The sequence below is a fragment of the Cyrtonyx montezumae genome, unplaced genomic scaffold (genome assembly GCF_038088225.1).
Source record: "Cyrtonyx montezumae isolate F1298 unplaced genomic scaffold, pur_monq_1.0 scaffold_2, whole genome shotgun sequence".
Lineage (NCBI taxonomy): Eukaryota > Metazoa > Chordata > Aves > Galliformes > Odontophoridae > Cyrtonyx > Cyrtonyx montezumae.
In genome coordinates, this window is record NW_027071936.1 from 24,752,200 (window position 1) to 24,774,825 (window position 22,626).

The window sequence follows — 22,626 nt, forward strand, 5'->3', positions numbered from 1 at the left end:
GATTACAGTGCACTCTGGATGGTCAGTAGCTCACTACAAACAATCCCACTATAGCACAGCTGTAATTAAAGCTCTGTCATTCTTTCCACTATAAACATTACTTTTCATGAGTTTATAATTTGGGTTGTAAAAGTCTGCTCTGAGTGCAAGCTTGGCGTAACGGAGCCTGAGCATGGGAACATTCTCTTTTTCCAAGACAGTCAGCTCCTCAAGGTCTTGTGAATAACAAAACAGTTTGCCAGCTCTACTCAAAATAAGTTAAGGGAGAAATAAGCCACGTGTCACTTAAATTCCTGTGTAGATCGAGGAGGGAACACATATCTGGCCAAGCTTCACCTGCCAAGTCCAATTCAGTTTCACAGCTCAGAAACTGAACAAGTTACAGCTGCAGGCAGGCCTTACTCACACCTGACGTGCAACCCTGACCTGGGTTCAACTGGACTGCAAACAGCCCCACCACCAACATCTACTGCATGAGGTTGTGCTGTATTAGCCTTCCAGACCAAGCCATTCTGTGATTCTATCATTCTAACGCCTATGTGAAAAAACATCCCCATTCATCTTCCTAAACACCTCTCTGAATTGGTTTTAATTAGAATGTCACATTCAGTCAGACGCTGGCTCCCAACTTCTAAGTAGTGAAGAACGGAGAACCTAAAATGAACACAGAGCTCTCACTACAAAACAAGAGTGAAAGGTACCTTCTTCCTCTATCAAGAGCAGAAAAGAACATTGCAGCCCAATTATCTGTCAAGAAAGTACCTAGACTTTTTTCTAGCAGGCAACTGACTGTGAATTCCTAAGGATGGGCTGTGACTCATTGCAACTGTTTCCATCTGCCCTGTATAGATTTGTCATTCAGCTCCCCTGACTGCAGAACCCCAGTTCCTGGTTTGCTCTGACTGCACCTTCACCCATTCTCCGGATGAATTGCGCAGTTTCACACATCTGACCCATCTTGGATGGCAAGGCACAGGAGGCATGTTATGTTCTCTGCCATCTTCCAATCTGTTTGACTGAGAATGAGAAAGCCTTACTCATCAAGGGGTTTGGCCAAGCTTTTGATTTTGCTGTTGTGCAACATCAACCTGCACAAAGCCAAACTCCTGACCAACAAAGCTGGTTATCTTTCCTAATGCAGGGAGTGGCCTCCTCTTGCACTCTGTGAGGTTCCTACCTCTAAACTTTTGAGGTGACTCACAAGCATTATATGGTCCCCCTCAATTCCACACTCTTGAACCAAAAACACAAACATCCCCTTTGCGCCATCAGACGTGTCAGTAGGTAATTACAGATGGTGAAGTTCTATTCTGAACAAACAATGGTTATCTCTACAGTACTGCTTCTATCTACATTAATTCTTTCACTTGATAACGTAACCCTCTTCGGAAGATGTTAACATGAGGACACAAAAAGCCTCCACGTGTCCTTTCTGCACAGTCAGTACAACAATCATGGCAGGCTTTTAAACTCCTAATGCCTTGTCAATAATGCTCCTTCTTTCCGAAGCACAAGGCTCGCGTGCATAGGAGAGAAAGAATTAACTTCCCACACTACCTGCAATATAGGCTTCTCGTGGATGCCCACAGGAGTGATTTTGGCAACTTCAACCTTACAATCTCTGCTTAACAGAGATATTCCTGAGAAGGTCCTTATATCTCAGAGCAGGACAACGAGACAGAAATTACATCATACAGTTGTTATTTCTGTCATAAGACAGCCAAGTAAGTTTTCAATTATGTGGACTTTATACACATTGAAATAAATCACTCAGCTAGCTCTGTACACACAGCGTTTCCTGCTTATACATTAGATAAGTAAGTTATACCTTCTGGCACATCATGAACAGGCTCTGACTTGGCTCTCATTTCCAATTCAGCTGAACTATATTTTTAACCCCTGAAAATCAGATCACACGTTCAAACCAAACAAAATTCATGGTTTCTCGTTATATGACTCCACATAAAGATACTTCCAGAAGTTTCCACAGAACAATTACAAAAGCTTTTTTTCTCTCCCCCTGTTCTATAAATTAACTGGGGGAACTTGCTGATAATTATTCTCAGTGAGGTAAAGATCTTAACTTAAAAGAAATTACATATTTATGGGCTTAACTGGATTATCCAGAATCATACAGATCTAAACCTGAGATCTCCAGGTGACACGCTTCTTTTTCTCTGGATTATAAATCCATTCCTAATAGCTGAATTTCCTTCAAGGGAAATTACTGTTGCCTTTTATTGTCCTTTTTTCCTAATTTCACTTGATACTAGCTGACTTAAAGAGAGCAACTGTCTTTACTGAGAAAGTAATCTGCACAAGCACTTCCATTATTGTTGGCAACAAATGTTCTAATGGTTTGATTTAACTTAAAAATAGAATGGCAAGGTAAAATCTCAGTAGTTTCAAGAGCCATTACGAGAGAACTCAATCATGAAGAGAAATCTCTGTTTAGAGACTGGAATAATTCAGAACATCTAAAAGCTTCACAAACCTTCTACATTCATGGCTTCCCTCAGAAGCTGCAGCTTCTTCTGTCTCTCCCTTATCCTGTCAAAGGCACTCGATATTGCTGCAGAAGTTGATGTCTCAGGCACATGGCGTGTTTGGTCCAGTTTCTGAGGTCCAAAGACATCCAGTGCTATGCTCCCATCGGAGTATCTTGCTTCTTTGCTTCTGGTCATAGTAGAAGTCCGTACAGCAAAGGTCTCACACTGATGACTGTGCCTGTGAGAGTCTGAAGCATGGTCCCTCTCAGCTGCTTTGTTGGTCGTGCAAAGCAAGTCTGTGGAGGAAGCCCACACCTTCCGTTTGGGAGCTGCATCTGTATGGAGGTGACCTTTGTTTTCAAACTCATTGGTTTTACATCTGTAAGGATAGAAAGAATCTTCCTGTCCTGAGTTGTAATCTGAGGAAATGCCCTGGAAAAAATCTTCCTCGCCTTGAGTTCCTCTCATGGCCAGAAATCCCATGGACTTGCTAAGCCCTTTGTTAAGCATTGTCTGTTGAGAGAAATGAGTCTTGTGTTCATCGCGGGCATCGACCACTGAAGCTTTTCCTGGAATAAGGAGACATTTCATATAAGTCATGTCATATTAAGCAGAGAGGAGTGCAACACACATTACGTGCTTGAAAGCATACAGTAAGCGTGCAGGTGGCACTGACTTTGTCATGCACAACACTGAGATAATTACTTAAAGACAAAACTCCAACTACCTCAGCTCTGTGAAACATTCCATCTTATTCCTGAAGAGCTCAAGAAAAACTAGTGCCACTCCCAGTTCAGCAATAACATTAAAAAGTACTACTAGATACACGTTGAAACTTTATTTCTCATTAATTCTATTTTTAAGTCTGGACTATCTCCAGAAGTACTGTGTAATGATCAATCTGAAATCAGCGACTCCTTTCACCTCTTACACCCAAACACACAATCTGCAATTTTTAATCACCTCCCAACAAGTCCAGGTTTGTTCCACAGACGTACAGATGCCTTACAGCAGTATCAGTAGTAAGGGAAGAATGACGGTGCAGTTTGGTATTTTAAAAATCCCCACTTTTCCTGTAACTTCTCTTGTAATGACTGGTTTTGATGATAACAGTCTCTCAGTATGCAGAATGCTCCAGAACAAAAAACTGACAAAGCTTCCAAGGTCAGAAGGATGATTCTATGATCCTGCACACTCGAAATTTTGTCATAGTGAACACTGCTTCTCCTTCACCCTTACCATGAAATAACTCTCAAAATAGAAGAAATTGCCTGAGGTGGAATGTTAGCAGAGAAATATGTATTCTCAGAAGAGAACCATATCACAGTCACTGAAAAGTTTTGATAGTTAGGTTATCTCAGATGTAAAATTTTGTAAATGCACAAGCCTAATATTACAAAACTAATTACAAGCATCAGTAAGTACAATGACATTTCTTAATATTCACAAATGAACTGGAAGCCTATTGCTCATGCCAGGACTTTCTGATCTCAGAATAAAATAATAATAACCACTTAGAGTTAATTCACAGAAAACAAAAAAAAGACCAGTATCAGAGACTGTCCAACTTCTATTCCTGTAGGGAAAACATAAATGTTGATATTCATGCATTACTAATATAAAAATCTGGTTTATTTTAGCAGTTTACTTTACTTCAGTAGTCTACTTGTAACTACCACTGATCAAATACATTGCACATACCACTACGAAGTCCAACCTTCTGAATCTGCAGAACACTCACTGCCTAAGGAATCTGAGCTTTATCATTGGGGGGTCTTCGCATTCATTTCCCATCTCTGTGATAGTAAGCTGAAGGCAGGTGCTTAAAGAAAGCCAAACCAAAATGCTCCCTGCCTCTTATCCCTACAAAAACAACAGATAGTAAAACAGTAAAGAGAATAAAAGAATAAAACCAAAACTTTTGCCAACAAGAATGAATTTATCTTTCAAAACAATGGGACACACCACTTCATAACTTACACCAAAAAAGCAAATCAAAAGGAGCAAGACCAGATCTGCTACATACAGGTGAAAAAGCAGTGGACAAGCAGAGCCAGTAGAGAAGCAAATATAATAGAGAAGGAGCCTCTGCACTACACTGCAGCTCTATAGCAATGCAGCTCTCAGCCTGAGCGCAGCAGAAACTGTTCTTTCTCATGCAGTGGCTCAGAAGCAGCAGACTTGCTGCTCCTTGCATTACCCACCAAACAGGGAATTCCTCATGAGGAAAAGTGAAGGCCACGAGCACTATCTCAATAGCAGTGGCTGGGAAACCACTCACTGCTGCAGCTTCCTCGCTGATTCAGCTAATTGTGTGATGAGAAGGGGTATGAGCTGTCCCATCAAGGGACACGGAAAGAAAAGCTCCACTTCCACACCGCCCTTCCACTCTGCAGCCTGGTGATGCCTACAGGTCGTTCCTCACCTCACTTCCACACTGATCTATGCTCCCAATCTGAAGTATTAAATACATGACCAAAATAAATCTACGGCACACCTTAGTATTTGCCTATGAGAACATCACATTTTTGTGGACGTCTTTCTTCTTTCCTTCCTTCCCCTTCTCATTCCCACCTGTGCAAGACCCATCCTCCTCAACATAACCTGATTTCACTGAGTTGCCCTTAGATGGCTTCACAGTGTCACCATGATCTGTTTTTAAGAATCATGCTTAGAGAGAGGGGAAGAAAAGACCAAGGGACAAAGGGAACAAAACCCAGAGTTGAGCATCTTCAGAAGGCGAACCCAATCAAAGCAGCAACATGGTATTTTCATGCCTATACTCCGCAGCAGCCAAGCATCCCTGCTGCTCTTTGCACCAGAGATTGGAGGATACAAAGCCTCTCAGCATAGAAGAAATTCAACTGTAGGAACCAGAGAGCAAAGTGGGTTATCATGTCTGAAGCAACCAGCAATCACACCAAGCCAATTCCTTTTGTAATAACTGTTCTTACTCCTCCTAAACTCTACAAGCAGTACTATCGACTTCCCAAGTCACAAAACCAACCACTGAGGAACTTTTGCTGTTTATTCTGGACTTGCACAACACAGTACCTCAGTGTTACCTGTATCAAAAGGTCTTAAACAACTGCAGTACATCTCTTTCAGCTCTTGGCCCCTACCTCTACCTTTCTACTAATGGTACACTTCCAGAATCACCAGTGCTTCCTTAATGCCACAGTCTTCAAAGCAACTACACCGTACATCTCTGACATCTATTTGCAGTTCCACAGTATACACAAGTCCAAAGTCATTGAGCAAATATACAACTTAATGATTGCATTTATTTTTTCAGCTTTTATGATGAAACATGTGGCAAAAGGGACTAGCAGTAAAAAACTGTATACTAAGCATCGAAAAGAAACCATCTGCATAATCAAACATTTATGTCTTTGAATTCTAATGCCTGTCAACATTCCCATTACAAACTTCCTTTTGCAAATGGCTTCTATTTCTAATGGAAGCTCTTGAGACCTTTCTGAAGTCCCTTGGCTCTAAAGAAGACATCAAGAAGACCTGACACCACACAGTTCCCATTAGTGTAACAGGACAGAGAACTGCTGCTCTACATCTCAGTAAGAGGGACAGGTCAGACCAATACAGTTAAGATTCTACAGCATCGAAGTGTTGGCAAGAAGAAGGCTTTCCCCTTCCCCAGTAACTTCTCTGCCAAAGCAAACTCTCAGACTACCTGGGTTCTCCATTTCACATACTGCCTGTGGGTGTTTATCTTCTACTTGATTTTACATTAGTGCAATTATTTATAATTACTGTAAATAATTCAAATGCAATTATATTAATTGTATGATTCCAAAGTATAATATATAGTGAGAGAATACATACTGTAAGAATAGCAATTAATCACCAAGAGTTCACACAAAAAAAGCCAACACCAACCTTCTGGTTCTAATATCAAAATGTAAGTTTCCACACCAGTATGAAAGACAGAAGTTACATTTTCTGCATGACTACGGATCTGCTGCCTTAGTTTGTTTTCAGCTACAGACACAACCATACTTTTTTTTTTTTGGACAGTAGCACTATTTACAAACCGATCTTCACTCCACTCCAACTGCCCGTAATCTTGGCAATTTTCACCTGAGCTGGAGAGCTATATCTGCTCCTAAGCCAGTTCAGGCTGTCTGCAATCACCTGTGTGCTTGATCATACATGCAATCAATCAAATTCTATGCAAGTGCAAATATCATCATGCAAACACAGAGTGTATCTACTTATATAGAATAAATTAAGTGCATGTCTGTTGAAATCCTTTCTGATCATCCTTTGTTGGTATAAACCAGAAAGCCTTTCTAGCCGCCTTTCACTGGTTGTGGGTATTTACATGCATCATACACAAATACTGGGGTGAGGGGAGAAAGAGAGAGGCTGCCCACACATGCATGAAAGAGCAGACTATCGCTACAAGACCATGAGGTCAGAAAAGAGGAAGTGGTTATATGTAAGTTTACAAAACACCTCCCACAGCGTCAATTTGCAGGAAAGAGAAAAATAAAAGTCCTTATCCCCAGACAATGCGATCAGTCTTTCAGATGTGAGTGGGCAACGGGTGGAGGGATTGGATCTGCAGTCCTTGCAGGGACAGTTAAGATCCAAGAGAATACAACAGAGCCAGAGGTGGTTGCGGGCTGGCTGCTAGAACTGTGCCTCCTCCTTTTACTTCTTTTAATTGTTGAGAAAATGTTTTCTCTGTAAAGGAAGAAATGAGCTGGACGTGTGTGTTGATTCCTTTTTCAATGAGGCCAAAGGGCAACCCTGCTTTTCCCTTTCTGCATTTCCCAGGAGAAACTCAGTTCCACAGCCAATTTTCTGCACTGACACAGTATTTTACATTTCCAGTTTGGTTTACTCCCTGATCTTCATGTCCCTTTCTCCTTTTGTACAAGGCAGTCTGCGTTTGCCCACTAGCAACACTTCCAGCGCTCATTAACACTGCAGCCATTACACTTCAGCTGAAAGACTTTTACCACCACCAGTCACAGCACTGCTGGGTGCATACATATACTGTATGAAAACAGCATTGGTTTCCTAATGGTGAAATAATGGAGAAATAAAATAAAGCCTTCATCAAGTGTCTGTTTTGTTTTACCGATTTCTTGCAATTGTATTCTACTCACACAATTCTGTTTTTCTAATGGCAAGGAGCTGGGAAATAAATTCTTGCTTCATATTTGGGAGAGTTTGAAAATTACTCACCCTGCTGTCACACCAAAAGAACTATATCAAACAACTTCCACAAATAATTCTTTAAGACTTTCAATGCCTACAGTGTTTTGAATAGGAAGCTTTAATAACAACTCCTAAGTTCAGATGACTCACATCAGGTTTTACCATTTTTGTTTCTGCTGGCTAAGTCAGTTCCTAAACACTGTGTTCTGAGTAAGACTCAACTAAACAAATGTTCTGTAATATTAATTTAGAATAAATTACTTCTGCAGTCAGCCCCGCAATACAGTTTATTCACCAAAATAACCACAAAAATTGAGTCATAAAAGAGACAGAAAATAAATTTAACTGGGGAGAATATGAACACAAAGATATTTAAGAATCATATCTAAGATGTAAAAACAGAAATAAATAACTGAAATTATTCAACCCTGGTATATATAAGGAGAGCTAGGTATCTAATTTCAACAAGTGAATATTTCAGTATGTTTGTTCTAAGCCAAGAGAAACAGCCCCAGCAATTGTCATTTCAGATGACCATGGACTGGAAAAACAACCTTACACAACTAAGAAGCAAAACGAAGCTAGATGTTCATAGCAATGTTTTGATGGTCTTAAAATTTATAATAAATCCTTCTGCTCTGTGCTATTTTTTTTCTCTGACAGCTATTCCATACATTGACAATCCTCTCTAAATCCAATTTAGCAATGACTCAACAGCATTTCACTCCAGTGAACATCAGACAAGTCACCTGTCCCATTAAGACTTCTGCTCAGCCTTTTACTATGAAAATGACTGCAGCTTTATTTTCAACCCTCTTTTTGTATTTCTTAGCTATGCAAGACTCCTAAAAAATGCCAAGTCAAAGCAGTCCACCATTTCCATAAACCATCAGCAGTCCTAGTCAACCAGGAAAGTCCCAGATAACGGGAGACTTGCTAACACGATGCCCATCTACAAAAAGGATCATAAGAAGGATCCAGGGAACTACAGGCCTGTCAGCCTGACCTTGGTATCAGGGAAAGTCCTGGAGGAGAGCATGTGTGGGACAACTAAGGGATCATGTCCAGCCAGCATAGGTTCATGAAGAGCAGATCCTGCTTGGCCACCTTGTTCTACTTCTATGACAAGGTGATCTGACTTACACAAGAGATAAAGGCTGTGGATGTGGTCTATCTAGACTTTAGGAAGACTCTGTCTTCCACAGTATTCTTCTGGAGAGGCTGGCAGCCCATGGCTTAGACAGATACATTCTCTGCTAGGTATGAAACTGGTTGGATGGCCGGGCCCAGAGAGTGGTGGTGAATGGAGTTAAATCCAGCTGATGACCAGTCGTGAGAAGAATGTTGGACATAACTTCTGACTTACTGGAAAAAGTCCAACCAGTACTAATACAGTAACTTTCTACCTTTGCAAGAGTTGGCTACTTTGCAATTGGAAAAAGAGGCATTTATTTCAAGTATACACAACTGCAGAAAAGTACAGTGACAATAGAAGGCTCTGTACTTTTCTGAGTTGTTTTTGGTTTCCTTTTCCCATACTATTACAGCTTTTCTTAAGCTGTAATCTGGTCTTCTTGTGGCTGCTCACTCTGTGAGATCATTGTCAGTGGGATCAGTACAACATTCCATACCTCCCTTTTCCAGAAATCTAAATGCTGTACCCTCGGGGTAGCTGATCTGTATTCACATGAACAGAACTAGCACCAGTAAAACAGCACACTGCTGCAGAAAAAGAAACAACCCAGCACTAAATAGACCTAAATACAATGAGAGCTGTCACTCATTAACCCCAAAGACCCCTTTCACTGGGTCTCCTAACATTCAAATACAAAGCTCAGTATATTTTGCCAAGTGGAACTGAAAATAGCTACAGCTGCTTTGGTTATGTGGACATTTTGTTCAGTTCTGTTCTGCGGTGTACTGACACTCCACATTCCCTGAGGACTAAGTGGAGATTAAGGCATAAATCTAAGATGGAAATACAGAGAATTAAGATGACGGCAGTAAAACGCATCAGGGAACAGAGCTCTAGTCAGAAGATACACTGGAGAAGTTTAGGGGGAACCAGGACAGGTCTAAGCCCTATATGGCAAAAGAGAAAAGTAATTGGAGTTCTGCAGGTACAGAGAAACTGAAACAAACTGGGATGGAAGAAGAACACACCAAACATTAAAAAAAAAAATAAGGAACAGCAGACTTCAATTCATCTCCTTTTCTGAAAATAAAGGCACAAATAACAAAAAACAATTTTTCTTTATTCTAACAGAAGAGGGAAAAGAAGCAAATCCCCAAATTGTCACTAAAAGCATATAGTCACTAGAAGATATTGTGACAAAAATAGGAAAAGTCAGTTATTAATAACCCACACCTTCAAAATGGGGCTTGAGAGGATGCAAACAAGCCAATATTTGCATGTGAGCAGTGATGCACAAACATTCATTGTGTCCCACACCACCTGTAATGTTGAACATGCAAGTGCTTGAGCTTAACATGAAAGAAAGAGGAAACAGAACTATTCGGCCAACTTCAGTCTGGGGGTTATCAAGCTCACTTCATTTCCCAAGTAGTGTTTGAGGAAAGATTAGGTTTAGTTAGGTCTGTTAAGACAACGTGATGTTCCCAGGGAAAACAAACAAACAAACAAATAAACAAACAAACAAATAAATGAAAGGATTTCAGAAAGCAAAAACTGACTTTGGCTGAGGCTGCTTAAAATCCTGTGTTGAATTTACTGCAGCTAACTCGATTCTGCCCCAAAGAGCAGAATTTTTGGCAAAGCAACTTTAGTTGTTCTTCCCTGACTCAGAGAATTCACAGATGCGCACACTACAGGAACTTGGTCTGCCCAGCACTACAGAAGTTCCAGGTAGAGCCAGAGGCAAGTGGGCACGCAGAGGTCAGTGTCCAGCTCCACAGCCCTTCAGTGCCCAGACACCAAATATTTGTATCCTCACCAAATTCTGCATTAATTAAATGAAAAACAACACCTCTCACTTATCTCATAAGCACAGTTATACGTACTAAGTGACTCAAAGAAAGCCAGGATAACAGGGAAGAATAATCTTGATCTGATAGGAAAACACCAGTTAGAACTTCTAGTCTGTATTTTTGTGAGTAAAAGGCACAGTTCTCAGAAGGTGTTTCCACATTAAAAGAGAGGTTATTTAACCTGATCCTGAGGCAGAAAGCCACGGAGATACTGGTGAAGCTACAATACCAATCCCTGCAATTTTGTAAAATCTAAACAAAATCTTTGTTACGATACAGTTAAGACCATGGGTTAAACATAACTTCTGAAGATCAAAAAAAAGAAAAATGCCAAAAAGCTTAGCCAGAAACTCATGGGTAGAATAACTGTACAAAATAGAAAAAAAAAAAAGAAACCAAAAACCTCAAAGCACAAACAGACTTAAAAAAAGAGAACTTAAGAAAAAATAAAAGCAGAAGAGTAGAAGTGTTCAGCATTAGTGAAAAGAACAAAGGAAAGAAAAAATGGTGTCAACAACACAGTGAGAACAGATTAAAAACAACCCTGCTACGTCTTCAGAACTAAACGGATATTAATTTTGACCATTAACAAGACATAATTTATGATAATCACAGGATGAAAAGCAGAACAGATGATGGAAATGAGGGCATGGAAACTACCTAGCTTGAGGTAGTAGCCAAATGATAATATGTTAACATCAAGTTTCGCTGCACTACACAGCAAGTTATTAATTAAACTTCAGATGATGGGAATCCACTTGAAAAGCAAAACAGAAGTACAAAGTGAGAACTATGGAAGAAGTACTTACTCTCAGAAGTTTAAAGGCACGAAAAGAAATCACAAATGTAATGAAACTAGCAATTGGGATGGAATAGGGTCAAGGAAAAATTTATTAATTTAACGAATAACAACAGTAAGTTTCTGGCACAATCTTCACAGAATTGGTGGGAACCAACCAGGGAAGCAACTGAAAAGCTTAAGGAAGGAAGGCATGACATTGTTTACAAATCCAACCAACCATATTGATCCATCCTAAACCCCATACTCCTCAGGAACTGCTTATTGCTACAGAAATATTCTGGGAAAAAAGACAATAAGAAAGAACCAAAACACCAAGCCTCTGAGAAAGCAGTCAGAGCAGTGTAATTGTGCCAGAAAAGGAGGAGGCAGTTGTACCAGACACTTTTCCTGAACACATGCTTGTGTAGTGGAAGAGCTTGCAAATATTGACATACCATTTCTATACCAAAAAGAATCCTAATCCAATGCTTGTCTTATAAGAATTATAATAAGAAAAGCAAGGACTTGCCAGCCTTGCATCAAATTTCTGCAGTTTCTATTGCCAATGACAATTCTATGGGTTGTTTTTGTTCCTACAATTTACTGTACTGTTGCTGGCAACACAAAACTAAAAGACAGAGGAGCATCTCAAGCATAACACCAACCTAACTTTTGTATAAGTTTTGATCAATGTTTACTGGCGGTAAATAGGCGGAGAGATAATATGCGGTGGCTGAAAACTATGCATTTATGGAGTTGATTATTTGTGGGAGACATCACATACTGATACCAGCATATTCTTCTTACAGTCGAGCATTTTAGGGCAAGAGGGGCCTCAGGTGATTATCACATCACATTGCCTGAAATATAATGACTCAGAACGGTCCAGCTGCTACAATACAAAAGGCTTCCAAGAAGCCCCAGTAAGACCAGTCATCTGAAGAACACATCCTCCTGGTCTGAAAAGCCTGGCACAGAGCTGATGGCTCCACTGCTCAGTTACACTGGCTGCAATATCTACCCAGCATGCTTGGCCTACCACATGGCTGTCATGCCCTGATTCTCACAGGAATAGGGCAGCACTTACCTGTGGGCAGTCCTTTTCCCCTCAGCCTCTCCCGAATTGCCTGGCTTCTGTCTGGCTGCAATTTTTTATCTCCATTGCAAGAAAGCTGATCCATCTACAAAACAGGCAGCAGCACAAAGTCAGAAACACACCAGCTGGATTCAGTGTGACCGTACTTCAGGATATGCATTTGAGACCACTATGGCCATCATTGGCTGGCCGAGCCAGATCAGTCCCTCACATTGACCTCAGATGCCCTTTTCACATCTGCTGACAAGAACAAGATGAGCAGAAAAGGAGAACATATGCTAAGTAAAAAGGGACATTAAGAATCTAAATGGTGAATGACTCATTCTTCTCCCTGGCTGTCTCTATAGCTCGTGGCTTGATTTAAGGTTTGGATCTTTATTTTAATAGCTTCAGTGATTAAAGCCTAGCAGATCTTTGTTTTATCCCATCCCAGACCAGATCCACTTAGCAACTTGTATCAAGAAATCAGCTACTATGACGAAGAACAGCAGGCTGACAGATATAGCTTCACAGTCCAGGCAGTGCTTTGTGGAGCTCAGGCTCAGTGCTGCTTCTAGAGGCCAGTCATCAACAGCTTCTGCTGACTATTACACAATCAGAGACCTATCACCTCATGCAGAAACTTCCAAACTAGATGTACAAAGAACCTATGTAATTATTAAATAATGATGGACATTTTTAAACGAGTACTTGAGGTCAAATACTTTTCTTGTATTCACAGTACTATGGATCTACATACCTGTTTTATACATTTACATAACCCCTCTGAGATAGAAGTGTTCCAACAGTATAAAACAGAATAAAACTAAGACCACAATGGCATATAATTCCAGTAAAAACATATTGCTTGGCATTTGTTGGAATTATAAACAGAGCACAAGGAAAATTAAGTACTGAGAAAAGAGCAATCTCAGTAATACTGACAATATGAGGTCCTTTGTTGCTTCCAGAGCCTGAAATTATGTGTCTATTCAGTAACTATGTTGTGATGGTTCAAATGAAGGGAGGAGATGTCTCTGCCAGTTCCAGAAGGAACTGTTGATTGCACAAACTGGGAAGTGGAGAAAGAAGCCCTCCTTCTGGGATTTCAAAATTTTTCTCCTTTCATCATTCCCTGTTATCAGAATTGCAGCATGGTAAAACAAGAGGAAGAATTATCATAGAGTGACTCTGATTTAGAATCTTTTTCTCTCTTCCTGCCCATCTCCCCTAATGTTCAAATGCTTATGAAGACTTACCCCAGACAGGCTTCCCAAGACAAGTCTGACTAACTGCTTCACATATGAAAAAGACGGGGCACAGTTACTGTTCCGGATGTGAGCACTGCAGGCATCCAGAACAGTCCGTACAGATACTCGAGCATAAATGACATCTTCACACATGCCAAGGAGGATGCTGTTGAGATGATCTCCAAGTTTGATAGGCTAATGACAAATATAAATGGATGGGAGGAGAGAATTAGTTTCAATGGCAAATTGCAGCACACATAGAAACAAAAGACATTCAATGTGATAAAAGGACTACTCATGAGATTCATTGCCTACTGTAAGTGAATCCCAATGTGAAAGTCACCATCCAGGTTTGGAGTAAATTGTTTTTGTGTTTTTTTTAACATTCTGCCAGACACAATCATGAAACTAAATCCTCATTGCAATAATTTTTAAGCCTCTGTCCACTGTTCTACTGTTCTGTAATTCTACCTTTCAATATTTTGTGCCAGCTGGGTGAGCTTCTCTAAAGTCCGGTGACACCACCAAAGATCATCAGCAAACTAAGGACTAAAGCAGCAACAATGCTGGTGAAGGAAGCAAAGTTCTGCAGTTTCAAGACAATGCTCATATGATTGAGAACAATCTAGGTTTAATTCTTCTCTCCATGTAGTTAATCCAACAGTGTCACTGCAATATGATTCCACAGGGTATGCAACAGTTAACACCTCTTCTCAGATGCCACAAGCACTTGAGACTTCAACTTTCTGATCTGCAACTGTCCCAGACAGGGACAGTACTGCTACAACAGCCACTGCCCTGAGGTCTCTGACTTATGCATTCAGACAGCAACTTCCAACTCAGTAGAACTAAGAACCCAGTTACCACTCTGTTACAGAAAACATCAAAAATGGAGCACTTAAACAGCCAGACAGCCTTTCAAATTTCCTTCCTGTCACGGTGTGATCCGTGAAACCGAGAAGGGTGAGAGGAGAGAAAAAGAAACTGCGTCAGTGGCCGCGCGGCCGCCCGAGCAGAGCTGCGCTCCGGGGGGCGGGGGGAAAACAGCGGATAGAGATGGGTCTACAAAAAACAACGGCACGATCTGAGAAGGAACGGTAACTTTACTAAATCTAATAAAATTGAACAATTGAGAGAGAGAGAAAATTTCCAACCCAAAAGCTGTGAGCTTACGTTAAGGAGGAAACTGCAGGGGAAGCACACGTGCTGAACCTCCACGGCAGCCCAGAGCAGCGCGCCCAGGCAGAGCGCCGCCTCCATCCGGTGCGGAGCTCCGCCCCTCTGCTGCTCCCACAGCATTAACTCCTTCACTGCTGCGTGATGCTCTGATGTGGAATACCGGCATCAAAACCACACTTCCTTATCCTTACACATAACACCCATGTATGGGACCAAAGCAAAACATGGAACAAAAATACCTTAACTCCCTGAGCTGCACAACACTGTCAAATCCCTCAATAGCAAGTCTGCTATTAAATGCTCTCTCTATGCAGTTCACCTGATTTTCACCCTTTATGACACTGACTGCTGACAGCTCAGCTGGAATGGGAGGCAGCACACAAGCAGCAGATCAATGACATTCCAGACTTCTTCCAAAACTGAGTGGTGGGTGTGGAAGATGATCTCTTAAGAAATAAGATTTGGCTCTAAGCAGTCTGCAACTGCATCTACAGTGGCTGACAAGCCAGTAGCAAGAGTTACTCCCTATTCCTAACAACATATATCCCTTCTTGGCCGTTGTGTAATGTAGCTGCATATGCTGAGTCCACACTCACCAAAGTAACAGCAGCAGAGATCAGAAGTTGCTTTACTGTGGGTAAAGCCACATTACTTAAACAATTTTTAAACATAAGTCTGAACCAAAACAAATGATTTTCTCTTTTGTCAGCATCATTAATTATAGCCTTTCAGGTTGTGACACTAAAAGATAGACCAACCTAGATCCACCTTTCACCAAAAGAAACAAATGCGGTATCAGCACCTTGTTCCTACATAACAATTCCCTCACACAGAACATTACAGGAGATACAGAAGTATTTCAGAAGCACAGAGAAGAATCCATACTCCTTGGTGTCCCACGAGGACAGCCCACCATGCTCATTCACATGCAGCAGTGGTCACACAATCCAGTCTTGAGACTGTGATATTAAACAGAACCAAATGAAACTCACTTGGCTTTGAGGAACTTCATGGTCAGCTCCCCAGAAGAGCGTCATACCAAGAGAATAAATATGGACCTGTAGTAAGACAAAAGATATTTGTCAACTCAGAAGAGTCAAATTGGAAATGTAAAGCATCTTAAAGCAGAGCAAAGAACTCAGTATCATTTTGCACATACACTTTCTTGTCAGCTAAGGTTAGCTGACTTTCAGATTTTTCTTCCCCTTTCCCACGAGGGCTAGAGAAGCAAGCCATACTGCAAAAAAGCAGATGCATCTCATCAGTGCCTCTGTTCTCTTTGTTCAGCTTTAAACTTTCCTCTCACATTGAAGGCAGAAGCCAGTGTAATCCATGCCAGCAGCCTCAGATGGGGCACAGACTCCAAGGTGGTACCTGAGGCACAATAACACTTTGGTGTGAAGGTATGACAGGCCTCAACAAGACTCAGACAGCCAGCTGCTACTGCCAAGGGATGGATAGGATGGAGATAGAGGAGAAAATGCAAGGAATGCATAAGTGTCAAGGTATAAAGCAGACAACATCAATGATAGATTAAGTTGAGAGATACATATGTGTTAATCTTATCTACAACTCAACAGCTAATATCAACAGCAGTGATATTAGCATATGACTTTAACATATTAAGCTCAACTGGAGTTGTAATACAGCCTTCAAATAATGCAGATTTAAGACCACGAATACACAGTCTTTATAGGTCACTGTGTCATATATGATACGGATAAGTAACTACTGGAAAAAAAAACAACTGGTCTGTAGGGAACATACACTAGTGATGACTCCTGCTATCAGATTGATCGCATTATGCGTGCAACTTTAAGCAAGAAGTTTATTTAATAATTGTACAGACAATGAACAGCAATTATGAGAACAGCTATAAAGTAAGAGCAAGTCATTGAAGGAAGTCTCTTCACAAATGAAAAGCAACACATCCTCCTTAAGTCCCAAGTATACACGTTGACAAATTCTTCCCAGGCCTAGGAACTTCGTTTTAAGTCACAACTGAGCGACAATGGCAATCTTTGAAATGGTCATTTTCTTCATCCCATTCTAAGGCCACAAAATTGGTGCAGATTGCACAGCTAGAAGTAGCTGAAGGTTGGATATGAGAATTCATCTCTGTGTAGGGAAGTCTCTTCATGTAGAGACAATGTAGAGAGCAGAAGAAATAAGAAAACACAAAGCCCAACTTCCAGACCAAACCTATTTCAGAACAAGATCCAAATAGGAAAACACTCAGATTTCCATTAAATGAGTTTAGCAAACCACTAAAGTAGAAGAAAAAGTTTAAATATGTTTGAAGCTAATGTAAAGGAAGACCTAAGAAATATGAAGTCAGCTCATCTGGAGAAAAATAAACACTGTATACTCCAACGCATAGTTTAATACTGACGTAAAGGGAAACAACTGGTAAAAAGAAACACGTGCAGGTGAGTTATAGAACTGCCCTGATGCTTTCAAATAATGCCAAGGGTGCATATAATGAAGTACAAGGGAGTTCATAAATTTCAATGGGAAGAAACAAAAAGAGATCATTATTTACAGTTCTGCTTTTATGCCAGGGGAAAAATTTGCTTAGTTTGGCTAGATTATTCTCCAAGTGAGAAGTTTTGCTGTTCTTTTACCATTATTAGACTGCTTTACCAGTAGAGCTTTACAGTAAAGTTTCTGTACGAAATTCACTTCTCTTTCCTGTTTCAAACAGTTTTCTCTTTTCACACAAGCAAGCCAATACACCCAAAAGGATGGGTACCATGGAAGAAATACACACAAACACACCATCTGTGTAGCTCCCACCTCAGGAATTACAGACCAGAACTACAGTCACTCCTGTCCTCTTCCTGGCATGCTAGCCAATATAACTTAAACAGAATACTGTTGCCACCATGAACACATAGCATCCTTAAATTTTTCTCACATAAAAGGGACATTTCTAGGAATTCAAGATAATTCTCCCTTGTTTGACTGTAGGATGAGTAAAATAACCTCTAACAATTTAGACTGTAGCTGTCCTAAGCTTCACCCAGCCCCAAATGCTGCACTGGGAGCACCACTCTGTGATTCATCTGCAAAGTGTTAAGTGAAAACAAGAATGGCAGCAGCAACACTTTTCTCATATGTTTTTATATTACCCCACGGTATCCCAACAGCTTATTTCTTACCCTTCACCCCACAATGTGGACAAAATGTGCACAAATTCAGTACAGTTCATTCATGAATCGAGTTAATTCATCCTAAACCCAATGTCTGAAGCTTCAACCACAAACTAAAGGGTTTTGTTTAGTTAATAGGTGACTGTGAATAATTTGCTTATGTAAAGCCAAAGCTTATAAATTTCCACACAGTTGTTTCCCAATGGAAACAACTTTCCATTGGGAAACAACTGGGAAACGACTTTCATTTCCAGCAAGCAAAGATGTGTTGCTGTCATGAAATAAACTCACACTGCTGTAACCAGAGATGATTCACCAGCACTGTGTATGTGCAGAATACCAAGGTTTGGTCACTGCTTATTGATATGCTCTGTGCCCATGTGTACAGCCCTAAGAGGTCCTTCTGGTGATTTCTTTCCTAAAGATTAAGAAACATCACAACGTGGCTTTTAATATTCCATGTTCTGAAAGAACATTGGCATGAAACATGAAACAAAGAATGCTATCAGTTCTGAAGCTCACAAACGCGCTATTCAGGAACCTTTTTCTAGTGTTTTTAAAGGCTTGTTTTGGATGTTAACCTCCCAGCTTACATTAGAGACAATGTTACCTCTCCTGAAACAAAATAAACAATTCCAACGCTGTGACTACAGAACTTGGCAACTGTGTTCTACTTTACTGAATCTGATCCTTGCATTCATTTCAGTTTTTGTCATTTTTACTTCTTTTAAAACTTTCAACTTAGCTTGCTAACTACCTGGATTTGCCATAGATTAAATAATAAACGTTATTATGCCATTGCATTTTAACATGTTGCAGAGAAAGAAGGATATCTTGAGAGCTTGTAACTGAGAATGCAGTGATTTTCAACTGTTAAAGTTTTAAAAAAAAACCACAAACAACTATCTAGAAGATTTATGGGAAAGACGAATTAGTACCCACTGTATTCTACAGACAGAAACATACTTTAATAGTCCTTATGCATTAAACAGCAATTGATGACAACCAGCTTCCTTGGGTGTAAGAACTGAGTGCTCTTCTTCCTGGAGAGACGTCACTAAACCTCATACTCATTCTAAGCTTAAAACAATGCTTGCTTTGGCTCCTATCCTTCCCTTAGGATTATTGATCTTGAGAAGCTAAGGTGATGGGAACAGAACTCAGCTTCCTTCTTACTCCTACCTCTAAATATCTTCAAAAAGGACAAAGCATTACCATTTGCAACAAATGGTTTAGGGAAACATGAGAAGCTATAGCCATTGTGGCTGTTTGTATCCATGCCCTAGAGAATATTTCAAACAAATAGTATCTACCTGAACGTCATCCCTTGGGGAAGAGAAGAAAAAGAAGGTGTAAAGGAACATTTCTACACACAATTGATGAATGTCTATAATAATTAAAAATAAAATAACATTTCTGTTATTGTAACATTCTGTTAGATGAGTAGGAATATCTCATTTTTTGAAGTCTTGGCATGCTTGAATAATTGTTTTGCTTACCTCTTACAAGCTATTTCCCTTCGAAAGGAATTGCTGATGTTACTTTTAGAAAAACAAGGTGAAATGTTACTTCCCATTAGCTAAATGGGCAGTGTAGGAATCATGCAGCCAATGCTCAAGCATGGCCGTTAGTAAAACACACACGCAGATCTGCACACAGACACTTCTTCCTCCAGGCACAATACAGCCACAATCTGTACCTCACTTCCACATACACAAAGCCAAGCAGGGGGGCTCCTCCCCTCTCCCAAAAGGGGTCAACAGTGAACCACACAAGCCAAGAATTTAAAGACAGCACTCTGCAGTGGAAGAGGTACAGTACCTTCTCAACATCCGAGAGAGATGACAAGGACTGGTTCTGCAGAACCTCGGGTGCTGTGAATGCTCGCAGGTCTTGGTGGGAAACATTGTCATCAGTGAATGATACACTGCCAGATGGAAGCAAGAGGAGAGACCACGGAGAAATGATGAATCCCAGAGCAGCAGGATCAGCTGTGTTTGAAAGAAGGAAAAAAAAAAATCCACAGATTAGCATACAATTTTTGTTTTATGTCATTTATTGATGTGACTTTATTTGCTTAAACACACGTTTTATATCAATATACTTCCTTTTTCACCTATGGTGCTTCATAACCACTATAGTAACCCTCCTCCCCACCTTTTTTTCTTTTTTTTTTCCCTTCCTAAAGTCAACAATATTGCGTCAGTATTCATTCTCCCAAGGTCACACTCACAGACCTTCTATCCCCAAGTTATTTCATATCCGAAACTCCAAAACCAATCAAACACTATAGGAGCCATATCATGAAGGCCAACTCCAAAGCAAGAATCGCATTAATTGCTTTCCTAACAGTACTAGTGCAGCAGCAATGATCTGGATAGAGAAGATAAGGTTAGCAGAGAAAAGGAAGATTTGTATTTAGACCAGCTGGGCCAAACAGAAGGGTTTTGGGGAACTTCAGTTCTATCTAAGCCAAAGAAAGAAGTAATTTCACTATTGAGAGGAAATAAAATTCTAGCTGGCAGTAGAAGAAGGCAAAGAACTAATGTGAACCCTTCTTTAAGATTCTCCCTCCAAACTTCAGCCTGAAATAGCAAACAAGCACTGAAATCAGAGAACCAAACTGGCTAATAAAGTTTTCCACTTTCTTCAGCTGAAATTCTTTTTTCTACATTCCTCATAGCAAAACAGCTCCGTTTCACCAAAGAAGGCACAAGCTTTTATCTCAGTAAAAGTAAAGAGTGAGCTTGTTACTTTTCCAGAGGCACTAAGACAGATGCTCCATTTCCTACTACATGATTTTTCAAAGAGCTGAAGAAATATTTTAAGGACGTAAAGGTCTTTCCCCACCACATCATAAACACCAACTTCAGAATGATCATTTCCCTCTTTATCATCACTCCAAACATTTTCCACTCTCCTATCAGTTTAGGATGCTCGTGTAGTCTTGGTGCCCAGGCTGCACAACTATCTTGTAATCTAGAATATTTCTAATCTCCTAGCAAATGTATTGAATTACTGCATATAGGTATCAGATGTAAAAGGATCTACTGAGTAAGTCCTTCCATTTCTTCAACTCCCCTTCCTCCCAAAGCAGCTAAGAAATTGCTTTAAGGCTTCCCACATTCTATGATGTGGGAAGCAGGACTGTGTAATTAACTGGTAAGTACAATTATCCAGAAAAACGTTCCCAACTTCAAACTCATGAAGCTCAAGCATCCCCTCCTACCAATGCATGCAGAGGAATTCATTCAGTAGAGAAGCCAACATACACATTGTTGTCAAACCCTAAGCACAATTTTCCCTGGAAAGGAAAGAGAGATCATAAAGGTCAGAAATAATTCTAAAATGGGCAGATCCTACAGACTGTGCTTCCATTCATTATTTCAAGTTTAAGCTCCTCTGAACCTGTAAAAGCTTGCACTTCTTACTTCAAAATGTTTCTTCTTCATCAGCTTTTTTTTTTGCCTGGAAGTTTTTAGAGCTCACAATTAAACAGAAAACTTCACAATCAACAATAATTAAAAACAAAACAATGCTTAAATGAGAAGCCAAAGCCAAAAAAAAAAAAAAAATAGAATGAACACTGCTATATTATGCTATTACTCTCTTATTTTTTCTTTACAGTAATTTATATACATGAAAAAGTTAGTTGTTGCTTTTCTAATTCATTTTAAAATGCCAGTGTGCTATACTACTAGCCAGTGCGAAAAGCTCCAGATTCACAGCACAGAAATGCTTTCTCCCTGCTCTTTGTGACACACACAGGTGGTTCAGTCTTCTTGCCTCAAGGAATTATATTTTGCTCTTCTGACTTTGTTCACTGGATCCCAAACAGATCAGTAATTACTACAGTAGGCATCTCTGATCATGGTGGCTAAATCAGTTCAAGCACTTGTACAGAATTGCTGAGCTCCCCATAGAGATCAGCACACTTTGTCATAAATAGCAAAACCCACACACACTACAAACCAAAGCACCCTAAAACCATACAAATTCCAAATACAGACCCGTACGTGATGATCTCTCTCTCCTTGTAAAGAAGAGAATATAAAACAACATGAAATAAATTTGGGCAAGAGAAGAAAATGCACTTTATGCAAACTTTAATAACCAGTTCTTAGACTGTAGTACATCACTTCTTCCTCAGGGTAATCTGACTGTCTCCTGGCTGCAAAATTATTTAAGCCTAGCAACACTTGCAATGGCCATGGCAAAACTGCTTGATACAAGAGTAAAAACAATCAATTTTGACCAAGATGATGGTTTCACTGCAATGTATAACAAGATACATAGCAAGAATTGAATAAGACTATCCCTTCATTCAACTTCTCCTAGTACATCAAGCTTCTAAAGTTGGAGTTCAGCTTCACAAAGAGACCCTTTCAAATATTTAATGTTAAAAACAAGATGAGCTGAAGAAAACTCAGAGCAAGAACCTGACACACTAGATATGGCAAAAGTAAAAGGGCACTACAGCCAACTGAATTAGATAGACTGTTAACATAAGAAGGAAAATAACACC

At 40.1% G+C, this 22,626-nt stretch overlaps 1 protein-coding gene across 2 annotated transcripts in view; it reads right to left on the minus strand.

Moving 5' to 3' along the window:
* Nucleotides 1-22,626, minus strand: part of PTPN13 (protein tyrosine phosphatase non-receptor type 13) — a 95,489-nt gene that overhangs the window by 46,803 nt on the left and 26,060 nt on the right. For both annotated transcript variants that reach the window (XM_065736649.1, XM_065736648.1), the window contains exons 3-7: nucleotides 19,923-20,092; nucleotides 15,942-16,007; nucleotides 13,780-13,965; nucleotides 12,533-12,626; nucleotides 2,495-3,058 (exon numbers count right to left, since the gene is read on the minus strand). In XM_065736649.1, coding sequence (XP_065592721.1) covers nucleotides 2,495-3,058; nucleotides 12,533-12,626; nucleotides 13,780-13,965; nucleotides 15,942-16,007; nucleotides 19,923-20,092 — 1,080 coding nt within the window. The remainder of the gene's footprint in view (nucleotides 1-2,494; nucleotides 3,059-12,532; nucleotides 12,627-13,779; nucleotides 13,966-15,941; nucleotides 16,008-19,922; nucleotides 20,093-22,626) is intronic.